The sequence below is a fragment of the Mandrillus leucophaeus genome, unplaced genomic scaffold (genome assembly GCF_000951045.1).
Source record: "Mandrillus leucophaeus isolate KB7577 unplaced genomic scaffold, Mleu.le_1.0 Scaffold62, whole genome shotgun sequence".
In the NCBI taxonomy this organism is placed as follows: domain Eukaryota; kingdom Metazoa; phylum Chordata; class Mammalia; order Primates; family Cercopithecidae; genus Mandrillus; species Mandrillus leucophaeus.
This window is the reverse complement of record NW_012106697.1, coordinates 3,629,302-3,645,385: the sequence shown is the minus strand read 5'-3', so window position 1 is coordinate 3,645,385 and position 16,084 is coordinate 3,629,302. Positions and strand designations below refer to the sequence as shown.

Below are 16,084 nucleotides of genomic sequence, written 5' to 3'. Positions count from 1 at the left end.
TAAATTTCCAAGACTCTAAACGTAATAGGAAAAAGTTAAATTCTCACAAGCCTCTAGCCTTTCAATGTGTCTTTAAAGGAATATAGCATGAGAAAGTTTGAACAAAGCTATTCATATGGACCAATCCTGACACGCTTGGCACCTAGATAGAAAAGATGAGGCTATGATTTTTAAAACTAATCTTATGAGACTGAAACACTGAATGCACACAGCCAGAATCCAAGTCACATACACTTCTGGTTCCAGTTCACCATCCATATTGCAAGTAAGGCCCATCAAGGACAACACTGGGCCAACCCTTCAACACAGATAACTTACATCTCCGGAAATGCTTGTTTGTGACCCGGCATCAAGGGTCTGTCTGGAGAGAGATAAATGAGAGCTCACAGGACTAGATCTCAAATCTGGCTCAGATCTGCCAATGTTCTGATCCAAATGAAACCGCTCCTGCAGCTTAGCAAGACTCTGTTCAGAAAACACAAAATTTTTCATAAATGAAGAGAGCAAACCTTCCCTACCAGGTGAAATTAAAAGGAAAGAGATAATCTCAATGGAAAAAAAAAACTACTTTATTTAGTAGGTACTTACCACTTTATATAATTGAAAAAATAATAGTAGGATATAATTTTGCACCTACATACGTGACTTCAGAAGCGAGATCGTATTAAACCAGTTGTCTTATCTTTCCCAAGATAGCATTTTCCTATGAATGGTATCTTTAAAATACATGCATGTCTTATTTTTAAAAATTTCATTAAGAAGTTGCCTCTATTTCAATAGGAACCCACTCACTTTATGCAACTGAAATTCTGGAAACACAGTATCTATAATGTAATCTCTCATTTTAGATACAGTAAGAGAATTTCCTACTTTGAAGACTTCTTCAATTATGCCATTGTACATCTGGACAGGACCCAAGAGATTATTTAGCTCACATCAACATTAGAGATTAGGAAACTGAGGCTCAGAAGTTGCTAATGAATGGCACAGGCATCAAACAAGCCCATCTGTGTGTCTACTGCATGGCACTGCCTGTGGCGACATGTTTGGCTTGGTAAAGAGAATAATCAAAAGCAAATGTGCCTGCTGGGGGCACTCAGGTTTAATATACTGTGTTTACTTCAGAGGGAGGATATGAACAAGTGAAAGTATTGAAAAGGAAAGACTAATCTGAATCACTTAAAACAGTAAAATGGAAACCCTACAGTAATACTAATAAAATGATAAGAAATGATTATTATCAACAAAAGAACCTGTATTTAATCCTGATATTTAAAATTTTCATGATTAGGAGGAATTAGAAATATCAGAGATCAGGAATTTTTTACCTAACTTTCTCTATTTTCTTCCAAAGGGATATTAATTCTCTCTCTCTCTCTCTCTCTCTCTCTCTATATATATATATATATATGAGGATAAAACATAAATGGTCACATCAAATAATATAGAAAAGAACAAAAAAACCTTTTAGTGACCTTGTGCAAGTCTTTTCTATTTTTCCATCTATACAGTGAAAAAAAGTCAGTGTTCTTCAAACTTATCTGTGATGGCAATACATTCAATCAATTTAGCAGGTTGTTACTAGTATTTTTTTTTAAAAGAAATAGAAGATACTAGAAAAGAAAATCGGAGTACATCACCAGCATTAAGAGTACGCATATTTCTGTGAAATTCATTTTGAGTGTGTATGTGTGTGTGTGCACCTGTTTATCTATAGGTACACACAATTGTGTGTTACTGGGTTTTGATGTAAAATCTATTTCTTACTGTGATCAAAGAGGTTTGAAAGTCACAGAAGATATCGAAAGTCCCTTCTAACTCTATTGTCAATCTCTGCATCTACTAATTAATTATTCTATGTACTTTAGTAACTAAAAAGGAATCTAATCTTTTAATTTAATCGGGCCTGCAGATGAATCCAAAGTTTATAGGAAAAATGAAAGAGGACCTAAAATTGTTGAATTAGAAGGTTCCAATGTAAATTTGCTCCAGTTCTATTAACTTTTTTTTTTTAAAGGACCTATGACATGCATTTCTGGAATTACTGACTTAATCAGCAAGACAATTGCAGAACAAAACCAAAATACACACCAGCGAAGTCCTGCACGTGTTATATATATGGTAAAACCACATTAACCCAGCCTGCCTGGGCTTAAACCACAGTCTTGCTACTTACCAGCTGTATGACTTTAAAGAAACTTTAATTTTTCTGTGCTGTAATTTCCTCGTCTGTAAGCCGAGAATAATAATAGTGCCTACCTTTAGTGGCTGTTGTGAGGATCAAGGGAATTACTTATATGCAAGGCAGTTAGAAGAATGCCTGGCACAAAGTCAGTATTTATAAGTATTTGCTGTTGTTATTGTTGTCTTTTCTATTAGATTTCTTCTTGCAAGTAATGCAAAATTATATGGATCCAAGAATATTTATCTATATTCAACTCATATTTTGAAAACCAACATCAAGTAGTTAAATATGGTATTTAAATGTAGATGTTCTATTGAGAATGTAAACATCATCAGTGACTCTAACATTTTCACAAAGATGCGGACTGAATTATTCCTCAGCTAAGTAAGAACTCCAAATATATGAAATAAGAATTCTTAGTGTTTGTGATAATTACGGGATGGACGGAAGGAGAGGAAGAGACACCCCCTTGTATTTGATAAGTATAGATATTCAGAATACTGATCACTTAATGGCTATTTTGTTTTTTCTACACATGCTGCTGGATCACTGGGAGTGAAGACCCACAGGCTGAGAAGTGAATGGGTTTAGTCAGGGGATCTACGGCCATGCGCAGCTTTCCGAGGGTAACTGTATAGGCATCCCCCAGCTGGGTTAGCACTCCCCACCTCTCAGCTGGCACCCCAGAATCAACTGGGTCGGAAAACTTTTCTAAGCTCCTCACATAGTCTCATCCCCAAAAGGCAAGCCTTCTACTTACTGATGGCAAATGACATATCCCTTGTGTATCCTGGGCTGAGAATTCTGCTTATTGGGGTCCCACAGGAAGTTTTCAGTGAGTTTCAGGGTGCACCAAGATGTTAATCTCCTTACATGAGCTCCAGGCCCCGCCACCCACTATCTCAAAGGCCATCCAAAGGCTGTTTACAACAAAGCGTACGGTCACTTGGAATCACTCTGCTCTGCTCCAAGGCAGCAGGCTACCTTTGTGCCTGCAACCATCTCCGCAGGGCCCATTCTGCACAAATGCAGCTGGGGTGGAAGGGGTCACCCAGACTCTCAGGGAGCACTTCTGCCCCAGTAAGAGTTTCTGGGGGCCTCAGAAGGTAGAAGTTTGGCTTAACAAAATGTTTTACAATGTACCTGCATCAGATCTTGTTTTTCTTTTTCTCCTGAGCTAATGGCTTTTCTGATAGATTTTAGTTCTGTTAGAATGGCTTTGGCTTCACTGAGTTCATACCCGCTCTGGCCTCCAGACATTTTTTTATCAATTCTGTGAAAAGAGAAAAAGAAAGAAAAAGTATCAAAGAATGATCGCATATAAGTTAAACAGACAGTAGGAATTGGTTTCGGAATTGTCTAAGTTGGATGATTATTTCACTTCTGACTCTCATATACCAGCAATCATCTTTTCAGGCGGTTACTCCTCATTTCTCTTTTTTTTTTTTTTTTTGAGATGAAGTCTTGTTCTGTCGCCCAGGCAGGAGTGCAAGTGTGCGATCTTGGCTCACTGCAACCTACGCCTCCTGGGTTCAAGTAATTCTCCTGCCTCAGCCTCCCAAGTAGCTAGATTATAGGCGCCTGCCACGATGCCCGGCTAATTTTTGTATTTTTGACAATGATGGGGTTTCACCGTGTTGGCCAGGCTTGAACTCCTGATCTTGTGATCCGCACGCCTCGGCCCCTCCTTTCTCTTTTAATCACAGGCGGCTAAGATTTCTCCCATCCCTCACTTCAAACCCAGTCCATTTCTAATCACTTTCAGGTTCAAATAAATGCATGTCTTTTTGCCTTCAACCTGTTTGAATGATCCCACTGCTGGCCGAACCCAAATCTTATCAAGTGCTGATTCTGATCTTCACCCAAGAAAGGTAAAAGACATGGGCAAATGCTTTAGCAGAAGAACACAGAGGCAAGTAAACTGCCACCTACTTTTACATAATGTTTTGCTGTAATGTCTGTGCAAAACCTGGCACAGGGCCTGCAGCTTGTGAGGCCTTTAATAAATGGTTAATACACAAATTATTATTTATATTAGTGAGTATCCTATAATGTTTGGATTGTGTGGTTAGTTTCTTATTTCTCTCTCTCTCTCTCTATATATATAAAATATATAGTATTTATTCTGCTTTTATGAAAGTTATGAGTCAAGATAAAATTGCTTGACTTGCTGGATGAGTTCAAACTTAGGAAAATGGCAGAAGGGCAGTAGCCATTTCTCAACTCATATTGAATAAACAGCTCTTCAATGAGCTAATTTATTATCCCTGCAGAGCTGCTTACCAAGTGTCCTTACAGTTTACATCGTCACTTTAGGCTGGAGGATTTCATGTAACCTAATTCTTTGTGTTTGAAGGGCCTAATAAAATTACCTAACTCTTTTTTAAAAAATAGTTTCATGTACTCTTCATGATCACTCTCCTGGTCTTCCCCAGCGACCTGTGCTGTCTGGGATTCACTATGAATTCAGCACGAGTTCTCCTTGTGGGACATATGGCTATGCCTCTGCCCTAGCCAACAACTCTATACACGTTCTTAGACATAGTTTTGGTCTTATCCAGAGTCTCCAGAGAAACAACACCTACTGAATCAGAGAAAACAGACTCTCAGCTCATTTGGTTTAAAACATTTAATAATTAATACTTATTTGCAATATGAAAGGTATAATCCGAAAAAGATAAAGCAATGTCATCTTAATCACTCTTCCAAACAAAGTCCACTCAAACAAGTGCAGTTTGTAGATAACGTATTTCCCCAAGTACTGTTTTAGTCACTACCTTATGCTGCTCAACAAGCAATTAAAGACTTAAGAATCTAAGAAAATAAAATAAACTTGATCATAAGATCATCTAATAATAAAGTACAACCAATCAAATCACAGATTAAACACATGCACGTGTGCGTGCACATGCGCACGCACACACACACACAGACACACAGTGTTCAGAATGGGAAGAGCCCCTAAAGATCCCCTAGACACTTCTTCCAAATGAAGAAGCCAAGGGAGAAAGTTGATGCAAATTTATACTCCAAATTGCACAGACACTTAGCTAGTAGGGGAACTATCCTAAAATGACAGATTCAGAACTGGGGCCCTTATGACTAACACATTTAGAATATCTGATGGGACTAGTGAAGTACTTTGAATATCAGCTAATTCCATTCATTTGGGAAGAGATTTATCAATGGAATTTCTGACTCTCTTAAGTATTATATCCACCAACTTAGCTGAGGAAATCGCTTATTAAAACAAATGATATTTCCAAATATAGCATTTTGGCATTTTCAAATGTAGCACTTCTTAACTAAAAATAAAAACTAAAATGTGGGATTTCATAAAATAGGTAGTAATAGGGGTATCTGAAATTGCGTCAAAGTGAACTTCTAAAACTCAATTTCTTCCTGTTAGCGTAAAGTCTTCAGAATTTAATGATAAAACAAATCTTTGATTCAGAAATAAATATAAACTTTATCATGTGAAAATAAAAGCAGGTAAGCTGTTTTCAGAAATAAACCTTAACATTTAAAAAATAAAAGCAGGACTGGTTCAAGGCCGCTAATTTAAATTTCATAGAGCTTTGACCACATGAAAATCTCTTGGCTGTCCACTGCTCAACAGAATGCTAAATATGAAGAACACGGCTCAGCGTTCATCGTGGAATGCTTTTTGCTCATTTCCTTTTGCCTCCTTTGAACTTCTCTACTTTACGTGCTGCCTTTTTCCTTTATTTCACTGTTTCTTGTTTTTCTCCTCTACTTTTCTTTTCCCACTTTTTCTCTTTTGACACTAACTTGCCATAAAATTAACCAAAATAGAAGCATCATTTGCTGACTTAAAGTATCATGCTTTTTGTTCTTAATATGAGAAGTGCCATTTTTTTTCCTTAAAATTTCTTTTGGAAGTTCTTGACTTGAGTGTGCCCTATAACTCATTTTCACTCAATATATTAGTCTCTTCTGAAAGAGAAAAGATGTTCATTTGCATTCCTTCTCTGGAAAGTGTATACCCTGAGAACCAAATTTTCACAGAATCTGTATATGCCTGTGACTTGCTGTTTCATCACTAGTCTATTTTCCAATTCTGAATGCACACTGGAGGCAGCAAATGGAAATAGGCATCTTCCTGGTATCCACTTACACATATACTACACCGCTGCTTATGCCAAAGTCAAATCTGGGACCGCAAACTGAAATGAATAACGTAGAGAACAATGCCGTATTTGTCTACCCAGCATAAAACTATTGTACCAAGTAAAATGAAAGCTCAAGTTTAAATTACATTATAATTCCAGATTCAACAAATATATTCCATTCTATTGTAAATAAAAGCTACAAAAGCCTACAATAAGATTCTATTGAAATCTTTTCCTGAAATATATTTTCTGTCATAGCCACAAATATAAATCCCTTTATAGTATCAAGAATGTGGTTTCTTAAAAAGTCCGGCTGCTGGGTTTGATTGTTGCTCATTCAGCGTTTTAGTGGTATGGTGGTTAACACTGGAATAAAAACAGCTTCATTTGGTCTATAGTAAAGGTACACAGGAGAGGTCTCTGATGTTAGATACCATATCTTTCCGCTCTTGGTTCAAGGGATTAGAATCATTGCCGGAGAATGTCTGAATTTCTACAACAAATGTCTATTGTTTTCTTGTGGAATGTTATTGACAGATTCTTAAACATGCCTTAGATTCCTATAAAAATTGCTTGCAAGCAAACTGTTTTGAAACAGTACAGCATTGTTACATCAATACAACAAAGACAGCAAGTTTGGCTAACCTTTAATCCCAAAAGGTGATGCGAGTTATAATTTCATGTGCCTTAAAAATGTGGAACATATGGCTAAACACTTCATGGCACTCTTCAAAGTCTGTTTTTTCTCCCCACCCCCACCACAAAGCCCTGCTTTATGTTGATAAACAATTACTAAATAACGCACTCATGTCATTCGAGTTCTGCTCGGTTTTTTGGGGAGCTCTGCAACCAGCTGAGGTTCTTACAACATGGCTGGACTTCAGAAGCACTTGGGATCTCATAAAATATACCTGATATAGAGACTAGAAACATTATTTTTCTAAGCACTCTCCAGATTATCCTAATATGCAGTCAGGTTTGAGAACCACTGGGATGGGAGCATCTGAAGGAATATCAGGGTCATGATTATATGTGGTGAGCAGGAAAAAAGGAGTCTGAGCGGTAACAGCACATGTGAAATTAGTCATACGTCTGACTGGTGGTCAAGAGCAGCGTCCGGGTATCCCAAGACATGACTAGTCACCCAAACAAGAACAACCAGTTTGTTTGTCTGGCCAGTGACACACAGGATCTTTAAAGGGGGTCACCCCTCGCTGCTTGGAGCATCCCAAATTTCCTAAGAGCAGAAGGCAAAGTAAGATTCCACAGGCAAAAGGAACACAGCTGGGTACTTTCCAAAGAGGCAGCACCTGAGACCAGCTTGGCATTCCTGAGGTGCTACCAAGGGAGATGCTAGGAAGAACATGAAACCTGCCTGAACAGGAAACTGACCAGGGACATCCCTAGAAATACTGCACCACACTTGGAGACACCAAGCAGGAGGGAAGTTGAACCTCCGCTATGTGGTCATGTGGCTGTGAAAACCACGGACTGTTTCTCTCCCATGAGAGACCCTGTGGAGTAGAGTCTGCAGGATTGGAAAGTCTCAGGTGTGCCTGTCATGGTTTGGACAGGCTGGGCCTCAGCAGCAGGGAGAACAGTGGCTTTCAGGGGCCAGGCATGGGGAAGGGATATCCTGATCCTGTGACCCTCTGTCACCTCCATTTCCACTTAACCTGGCCCAGCTTAGGGCTCTGCTAATGGTCCAGCTGACTTCAGTAGCAAACGGGAAAAGTAGAGGAAGGCAGGAAGTGAGGTACGCACTCCCGCTCCTTTGCTGATAATCCTGACTTGCTCTTACTCCCCTGCCATCTGTCAGGGTTAGACTCCAGGTCATCCCTGGGGCTGACAGAGAGAGACAGACAGGCCTCCACCCGAGGGCCCAGGGCAGCTGCAGGCTCACATAGGGGTCAGGTAGAGTCAGCCCAGCCGAATGTGGAGAGGAATTTCTTGTGCCTAGTCTCTTAGCTCGGTACCACAATCTTAGAGGAGGCCAGCAAGGGTCCAGGAGATCAAGGTAAGACAAAGGCTTTTCATTGGTTTCTTTGGATCTCCAGTGATTAATAAAAACTTTGGAGCTTTTCAAGTGTATAGATCTTTCCCAAGTTTGTATCTGTTAGTTGATTGCTTGGTTTTCTTTTGGTGTAGAGCTCTGAACTTTTTACTTTATGTTTCTCTGGAAAAGCTCTTATGTAATCTGTACTTCTATTTTCTTTGTTAGTTAGGAAGCCTACTCTAAAGTTGATTCAGTATTTTCATACTCACTGCTGCAATGTTTCAAAGCCTTGTTCTTTATAGAGCAGTTCTTGCTTCATCTGTGAGAGTTCTCTCTTTAGCTTTTTAACCTTTAAAGAGAAATCAACACAAATATTAATGTTTGCAAATAATTAGCCACATAGCCTATTGTTTTAAAAGATAATGAATTAGTAAACGATTAAACACATAAACAAAGCCATTAGTTAAAGTAACATTTACTTTACCAGTTTCTCCTTCACATAAATTCTGTGGAAGGCATATGAATAATGTTTAAAACTATCAGTGATGTGTATTATTACTACTATTTACCTTCATTACCTTGCTTAGCAACATTCTTATGAGCTGGACATCATCATTGTCTCCAGCCAAAATGGGCAGAATAAGAACTCCAAGTCATGGCATCTCTATAAAAGTGTGTGTTTTTCGTTCTCACTGTGACAAGTGTCACTGCCCACCTCTCTATTCTTCGGATGTCCCGGCAGTTCCCTCTGCCTGGAAAGCTCTCCCCAGATCTCCAGCAGTTGACTCCCTGTCCCTCCAATGCTAGCTGAAATGTTACCTTTTCAAATAGGACTTCTCTAGCTCCCTGTCCCTGCCACGACTCTGTTTTACTTAGACCAGAGTATTTTTCAGGAGCTGAAATTCTCCATGTACACTGTCTGTCCTCCATGGGAAAGTAAGCTGCAATCCCCCAGCTGTATCCTGAGATCTACAACCATGCCAAGCAAACAGCAGATGATCAATAAATATCTGTTGTCAAACTGATAAAATATATTTTTCCTGTTGTCAAATACATACTTTGGTAATAACAATTCTAAAATTTGACAGATCACAAAAGCAGCACGTGCCTGGTTTAGTCACAAACTAATAAAGATCTTCACACGAGGGCTAGAAACTTACTTCCATGTATTAAGTTAGAGCCTTAAGTTTTTTGTTGTTGTTGTTTGTTTGTTTTTTTGAGACAGAGTCTCGCTCTGTCGCCCAGGCTGGAGTGCAGTGGTGCGATCTCGGCTCACTGCAACTTCTGCCTCCCAGGTTCAAGCAATTCTCGTGCCTCAGCCTCCAGAGTAGCTGGGATTACATGCGCCTGCCACAACGCCTGGCTAGTTTTTGTGTTTTTAGTAGAGACGGGGTTTGACCATGTTGCCCAGGCTGGTCTTGAACTCCAGGGCCCGAGCGATCCACCTGCTTCGGCCTCTCAAAGTGCTGGGATTACAGACGTGAGCCACCGTGCCCAGCCAGAGCCTTAAGTTTTAAACACATTCTGTTGTGCAATATTTTAGTGTGCTTTTGAACTTTTATGTTGATTTATTTTACTCATTCCACAAAAAGGTATTGACTCTTTACTATGTGTCCGGTGCCGGGCCTGAGTGTGAACAAAACAGATATGATCCCTGCCCTCAAGGATCTTACAGACAATGGAGCAGCCATATATTGAGCAAATAATCAGCCAACAAAAGAAATCTTAGTAATTACAAAAGGTGCTCTAAGTTCAGGATACTTAGATAGGCCAAGAGAACAGAACCTCATTTAGTCTGAGGGCTTTGGGTGGAGACTGTCTGAAGAAACAATGTTTCAATTGAGAGGGTTAGTGGGGACTCACTTGGTAGAAGGGGTCCTCAACAGGAAGAGCTTGTGCAAAACCCTAAAGGGACAGTGGGGTGAGGGGGTATTCAGTCAACCTCTGGAATTTAAAGAATGCCACGTGGCTGGATTACAGAGAGTGGGGGTGGCAAAAGATGGAACTGGAAAAGGACTGATACATAGATGCCACATTGAGAATTTCTCAATCTTACTCTAAGAACGAGAATCAAGGAGATTAAAGCATGACCTGCTTTATGATTTTAAACAGTTACTGTGACAACGCTGTGGGGACTGACCAGAAGTGCCGCAAGGGTCCATCATGCCAGCACTGTGGGCTGGCATGTGGGCAAGAGCCAGAGGAGGAAGATACTTCAGAGGGAGAATCAACAGGACTTGGTGATGGACTCAACGTGGAGGGTAGGGGAGAGCATGTGACCAAAATCACATCAGGATTTTGGCTTGACAGCTGGGTGAATGAAGGTGCTTTCCTGGAGAGCAGGACAAAATGTGAAAGAAAACAGGAAGGATTTTCTTTAAGACATTTATTTCTGTGATGCCCAGGAGACTTCAATGGTAACTAGAATATGTAGACTTGATGTTCAAAAGTGTCTGGACTAGAGAGAGATAATTTAGAGTCATTGGCATAAAGATGATATTTTAGGTGCATAAGAATAAACAAGATTACCTAAAGGGGGTGTGTATTGAAAAGAGAAGAGCGTTCAAGAGCAAGCCTTGGGCATCTCCATTATTCACATATCTACTAGAGGTAGAGACAAAATACACTGTGAAGTAGTGGCAAGAGATGTAAGAGGGAAAAAAAGGGCATCTTAGAATACAGGAGAACAATGTCAAGAGAGAGACCAGGCACTATGAGGAACACCGTGACAAAGACAGGAGCGGTGGAATACTCATGTTTGCATACCTTTAGGCACACTGCTTTGGACAAAGCAGATATTCAATAACGCATCTGTTGAGTTTACCTGAAGGTTTATCAGTTTGTGCCCTTATGTACTTATATTAGGGAAAATAAATACAATAATTATGTTTCAAGGCCCAATTTATAACTACAAAGAGTTATAAACAGTGCTACTGGAACTCAAAGGAAGAAAGGATTACTTATGGTTTGGGGATGAGGGTGGAACTCCTTGAGAAGGCTACCTGAACTGGATTTTAAAGGTGTTGTAATATGAATTAACAGCAATGAGCTCATTCACAGTATATCACAAAAACATTTCAGTTTTAATATTAAACTATATCATATCAAAATAACCACAGCAATCAGTAGCTCATTCTACATGTATTTCTATTTAGGACAGCATTCTCAAGCGCTTTTTGCCAAAAAGACAGCAACACTTTCATCTTTTGGGAAAAAAAAAAAAATCAGTCCAAAAATTGATAGCACTTATATATCTGAGCTAAAACCTGTCTTTACCTTTGAAAATACAGTTTGTTACAACAGCAACAAATAAAACAAAATACCTAGGAATTAACTTAACCAAAGAAGTGAAAGATTTCTACAATGAAAACTATAGAACAAGCTTGCCCAACCCACGATAGCTTTGAATGCAGCCCAAGTTCGTAAACTTTCTTAAAATATTATGAAGATATTTGCTTTTCTTATTTTTTATTTTTTAGCTTATCAGCTGTTGTTAATGTTAGTGTATTTTACGTGTAGCCCAAGACAATTCTTAATCTTTCACTGTGGCCCAGGGAAGCCAAAAGATTGAACAACCCTGCTATAAAACATTGATTAAAGAAATGGAAGAGGACACACAAAGGTCAGACAGACCATGTTCATGGATTGGACGAATCAGTATTATTAAAATGTCCATACCACCCCAAGTAATCTACAGATTCAATGCAGTCCTTATCAAAATATCAAAATCCTTTCATAGATACAGAAAAAACAATCCTAAGATTTATATAGAACCAAAAAAGACCCAAGATATCCTGAGCAAAAACAACAAAACTGAGAGACTCACATTACCTGACTTCAAATTGTTAAAGCAAACTAAATATGGCCTGAGAAGGACTTCATACTTCTATAATTGAGATCTCGTGGATGAACTGTAACCTCGCTTAATAGCCAGACAAAATTGAAAACCTAACAGTATATACCTGTAACAATAACTGAGTGTTGGCCAATCCCAGTGGCCATACTTCAACCCCTCACAGACTGCTGAATGTTCAAACTGTGTTCAAATAAGGCAAATGCCAAGCTGTAACCAGTCTCACTGTTGCTGTACCTCACTTCCAACTCCTGTACGTCACTGTACGTTTTTTGTCTTTACATTTGTTCTGACCACAAGGCACTCCCGGAGTCTCTGTGAGTCTGCTGTGAATGTGGGGGCTGTCCGAGTCACAAATCGTTCATTGCTCAATTAAACTCCTTTAAATTTAATTCGGCTGAAGTTTTTCTTTTTTCCAAATTATACAACAGAGGCATAGTAACCAAAACAGCACACAACTGTCATAAAAACAGACACACAGATATAGAGAACCAGGAAGCAAATCCACAAATTTACAGTGAACTCATTTTTGACAATGGTGTCAAGAACACATATTGGGGAAAGGACAGTCCCTTCAGTAAATGGTGCTGGGAAAACTAAATATCCACATGCAGAAGAATGAAACTAGACCCCTATCTCTCTCCATATACAAAAATCAAGTGAAAACATTCGATTAAAACAATGGTGATATTGAACCCATTTAGAAATAATGAATTAAAACAATTACTGTATCTTATTGACAAAAAATAGAAGTCTTAAAATCATTGGATTGCATGAGATAAATATTATACAAAAAATCATTTGGATTATGATGATAGGCCAATTTAAATTTTTTTTAAAATTATTTAAGACATTCTTTATCTTGAAGAGCTATTAGTACCCCCATGTTCGCTGCAGCATGATTCACAATAGCTAGGATACAGAAATAATCTAAGAGTCCACTGACAGATGAATGGATTAAAAAAACATAGTGTGTATACACAATGGAATATTATTCAGCCTTTAAAAAGAAGGAAAGTCTGCAATATGTGACAATATGAATGAACCTTGAGGACATTATGGCAAGTGAAATAAGCAAGTCACAGAGGGACAAATACTGTATGATTCCACTTATGTAAAGTATCTAAAACAGGCTCATAGAAGCAGCAGCAAAATGGTGGTTGCCAGGTGATGAGGTGTACAGAAAAGGCAGAGTTGCTACAGGAAATAAAGTTTCAGTTATGCAACATGAAAATTAGTCTAGAACTCTGCGGTGCAACATTGTTTTTATAGTTGAATATAGTATACACTTAAAAATTCTGTTAAGAGGGCAGATCTCATGTTAAGTGTTATTACTACAATAAAAATTGAAATTCAAAAAACGTTGACCTGACACACTTGGACTCTCCTCTGTTTAGGTGATATGAGTGAAATTTTATTCTATGTTGGGTGACAATCACATAGGAAACTAACCTGTGCTTTCTTTGTTCCCCACATTATTTAGTTTACCTAAAGTTGGCTATATGCTACTGTTTTTATTATACTGGGGAGTCTTCTTAATGGACAACCAGAATGATTCTTAGCTCCCAAATACCGAGATGGTATTTTATGAACTATCAAAAAGTTTGCTCCCATAAGTCAAATGAGTATTTCCAACTAGAGATTATTTCTGGTTGTTTTGGTTTTATCGGTATAGTGTTAATTAGTAGTTCAACAACAACCTTTCTTCTTTTGAACCACTTGGCATCATTCTAGCTACTGGAGGATCACTGTTTTCACACTTCTGTTCTCTAACGCAGCCTCACATGTAGGACACAGAATGTAAAAACTAATGTCCTTAGATGATAACTAGAAGATTACGCTAATGCTGACCTACAAGCTTAGCACAATGTAGACTCAGCTAGGAAGCAATAATGACAGCTAAATTTCTAGGTGCTTTTAATGTATTCCAGTCACTGTGCTAAATAAAAATACCCATTTTCAATCCGCCAACTACTCTACTAGATACAGTCTTCATTCTCATTTTATTGGTAAAGAACCTGGAACCTACAGAGGAAAGGTAAGTAACCTGCTAAAGGTTACACTGCTATCACAGTCTATCTAGAACCCAGGAGAACTTCTAAAAATACAATTTAAAAAGTTTTGTTATTAATGGCATAATACATGTAAAAAGAAACTAGAATTGAAGCAAAATGACCTAAATAAAAACTGTGACCCTTATTCTGCCTTAGAAACGTCATTATTCCTGTATCCCACTGGAAATGAAGACATGAAAAGTCCACAATCCCCAGAGCCTGTGTTTTCTCTCACATTACTGAACTTAACTACAGCTGTAGCTAACCACCTAATTTTATTCCTAAGGAGCCAAATCTCACAACCCAGAGTCCTAAATTGGAAGCAAGAGCCCACGGTTTCTGCACATTTCCCACTGTCTACACTGACTACGCTAAAGCAACTGATATTTTACATTGATTTCAGTTATTTCTGAAAACCAGGAAGATCCTGTGATTAAACGTGATAAGTATAACTGAAAATCACAGAGCCTCCTACCACTTCTTATAATCCTAGAGTCATAGGTTTTATTTTAAAAGAAGGGGAAAGAAGATGGCAATGAAGGAAAAGTAAACTCTGGAAACCTATAGACCTTAGAAAGATCACAAGACAGACAGGTTTCAAAAGTTTGCCCTAAAAGTGAATCTTGCAACATTAAAGCTCTAACGAGCAAAATGGTATTTTACTAATGACTACCTTCCCTTTTCACCATTTTCTCCATTGTCTTGCAGGGAGCTCCTTAAGCAAGCCAAGAAAGGGCAACTGTCAACTTGCTCCTTCTGGAAATCCTTCTCCTGACTACCACTTCCACCTTTACTGAAAATCCTCATCACCTACCTCATCTCTGAAGTCACCTTCAAAGAAAATAAGAAGCCAACTCCAGAGAGACAGTCAAAGAATTCAGAATAAAACATTGTTTAACTTTCATAAAGCGTAGAGGAAAGCAGAATCCCAGATGCTGCTAGAACCATGTATGATGGCTAATAAATGGAATTTGTCGTCAGAAACAAGATGGCTAAACACAACATATTTTTAAAAAATCTTTTAACAACAATAAAAAGGAAATAAAACAAAAGCCAATGAGAAAAATTACATAAAACATTTATGAAAATACTATCTCGATACAAATAACAGATAAATTTTAATATATAGAAGGTCAATGCTAGATTTCCACAAATAATTAAACCAGTAAGGCCGGGCGCGGTGGCTCACACCTGTAATCCTAGCACTTTGGGAGGCCGAGGTCAGTGGATCACCTGAGGTCAGGAGTTCGAGACCAGCCCGGCCAACATGGTGAAACCCCGTCCCTACTAAAAAATACAAAAATTAGCCGGGCGTGGTGGCAGGCACCTTAATCCCAGCTACTTGGGAGGCAGAGGCAGGAGAATTGTCTGAGCCCAGGAGGCAGAGGTAGCAGTGAGCTGAGATCAAGTCATTGCACTCAAACCTAGGGGACAAGAGTGAGACTTCTCTCAAATAAAAAAGTTTAAAAAGAAAAAAGAACCGGTAAATTACCACATGACCCAACAATTCTGCTTCAAGGCATATACCCAAGAGAAATGGAAACCTATGTCCATACAAACACTTGTACATGTAGGTTCACAGCAGCATTATCCATAATAGACAAAAAGTGCCAACTGATGACTGGATAAATAAAATATGGCTGGGTACAATGGATCACGCCTACAATCCCAGCACTTTCGGAGGCCAAGGAGGGGGACTGCTTGAGGTCAGGAGTTTGAGACCAGCCTGACCAACATAGCAAAACCCCATCTTTACTAAAAATACAAAAATTAGCTGGGCATGGTGGCATGCACCTGTAATCCCAGCTATTCGGGAAGCTGAGGCAGGAGAATCACTTGAACCTGGGAGGCAGAGGGTGCAGT

At 38.9% G+C, this 16,084-nt stretch overlaps 1 protein-coding gene and 1 long non-coding RNA gene across 2 annotated transcripts in view; one reads left to right on the top strand and one right to left on the bottom strand.

Moving 5' to 3' along the window:
- WWC2 (WW and C2 domain containing 2) overlaps positions 1-16,084 on the bottom strand; it is a 125,810-nt gene that overhangs the window by 70,440 nt on the left and 39,286 nt on the right. Inside the window, exons 4-6 of the mRNA XM_012000136.1 lie at positions 8,584-8,663; positions 3,329-3,458; positions 319-465 (exon numbers count right to left, since the gene is read on the bottom strand). Coding sequence (XP_011855526.1) covers positions 319-465; positions 3,329-3,458; positions 8,584-8,663 — 357 coding nt within the window. The remainder of the gene's footprint in view (positions 1-318; positions 466-3,328; positions 3,459-8,583; positions 8,664-16,084) is intronic.
- Positions 8,225-15,223, top strand: LOC105553943. The gene is made up of 2 exons (XR_001008242.1): positions 8,225-8,335; positions 14,930-15,223. It is a non-coding gene; the product is annotated as an uncharacterized LOC105553943 (long non-coding RNA).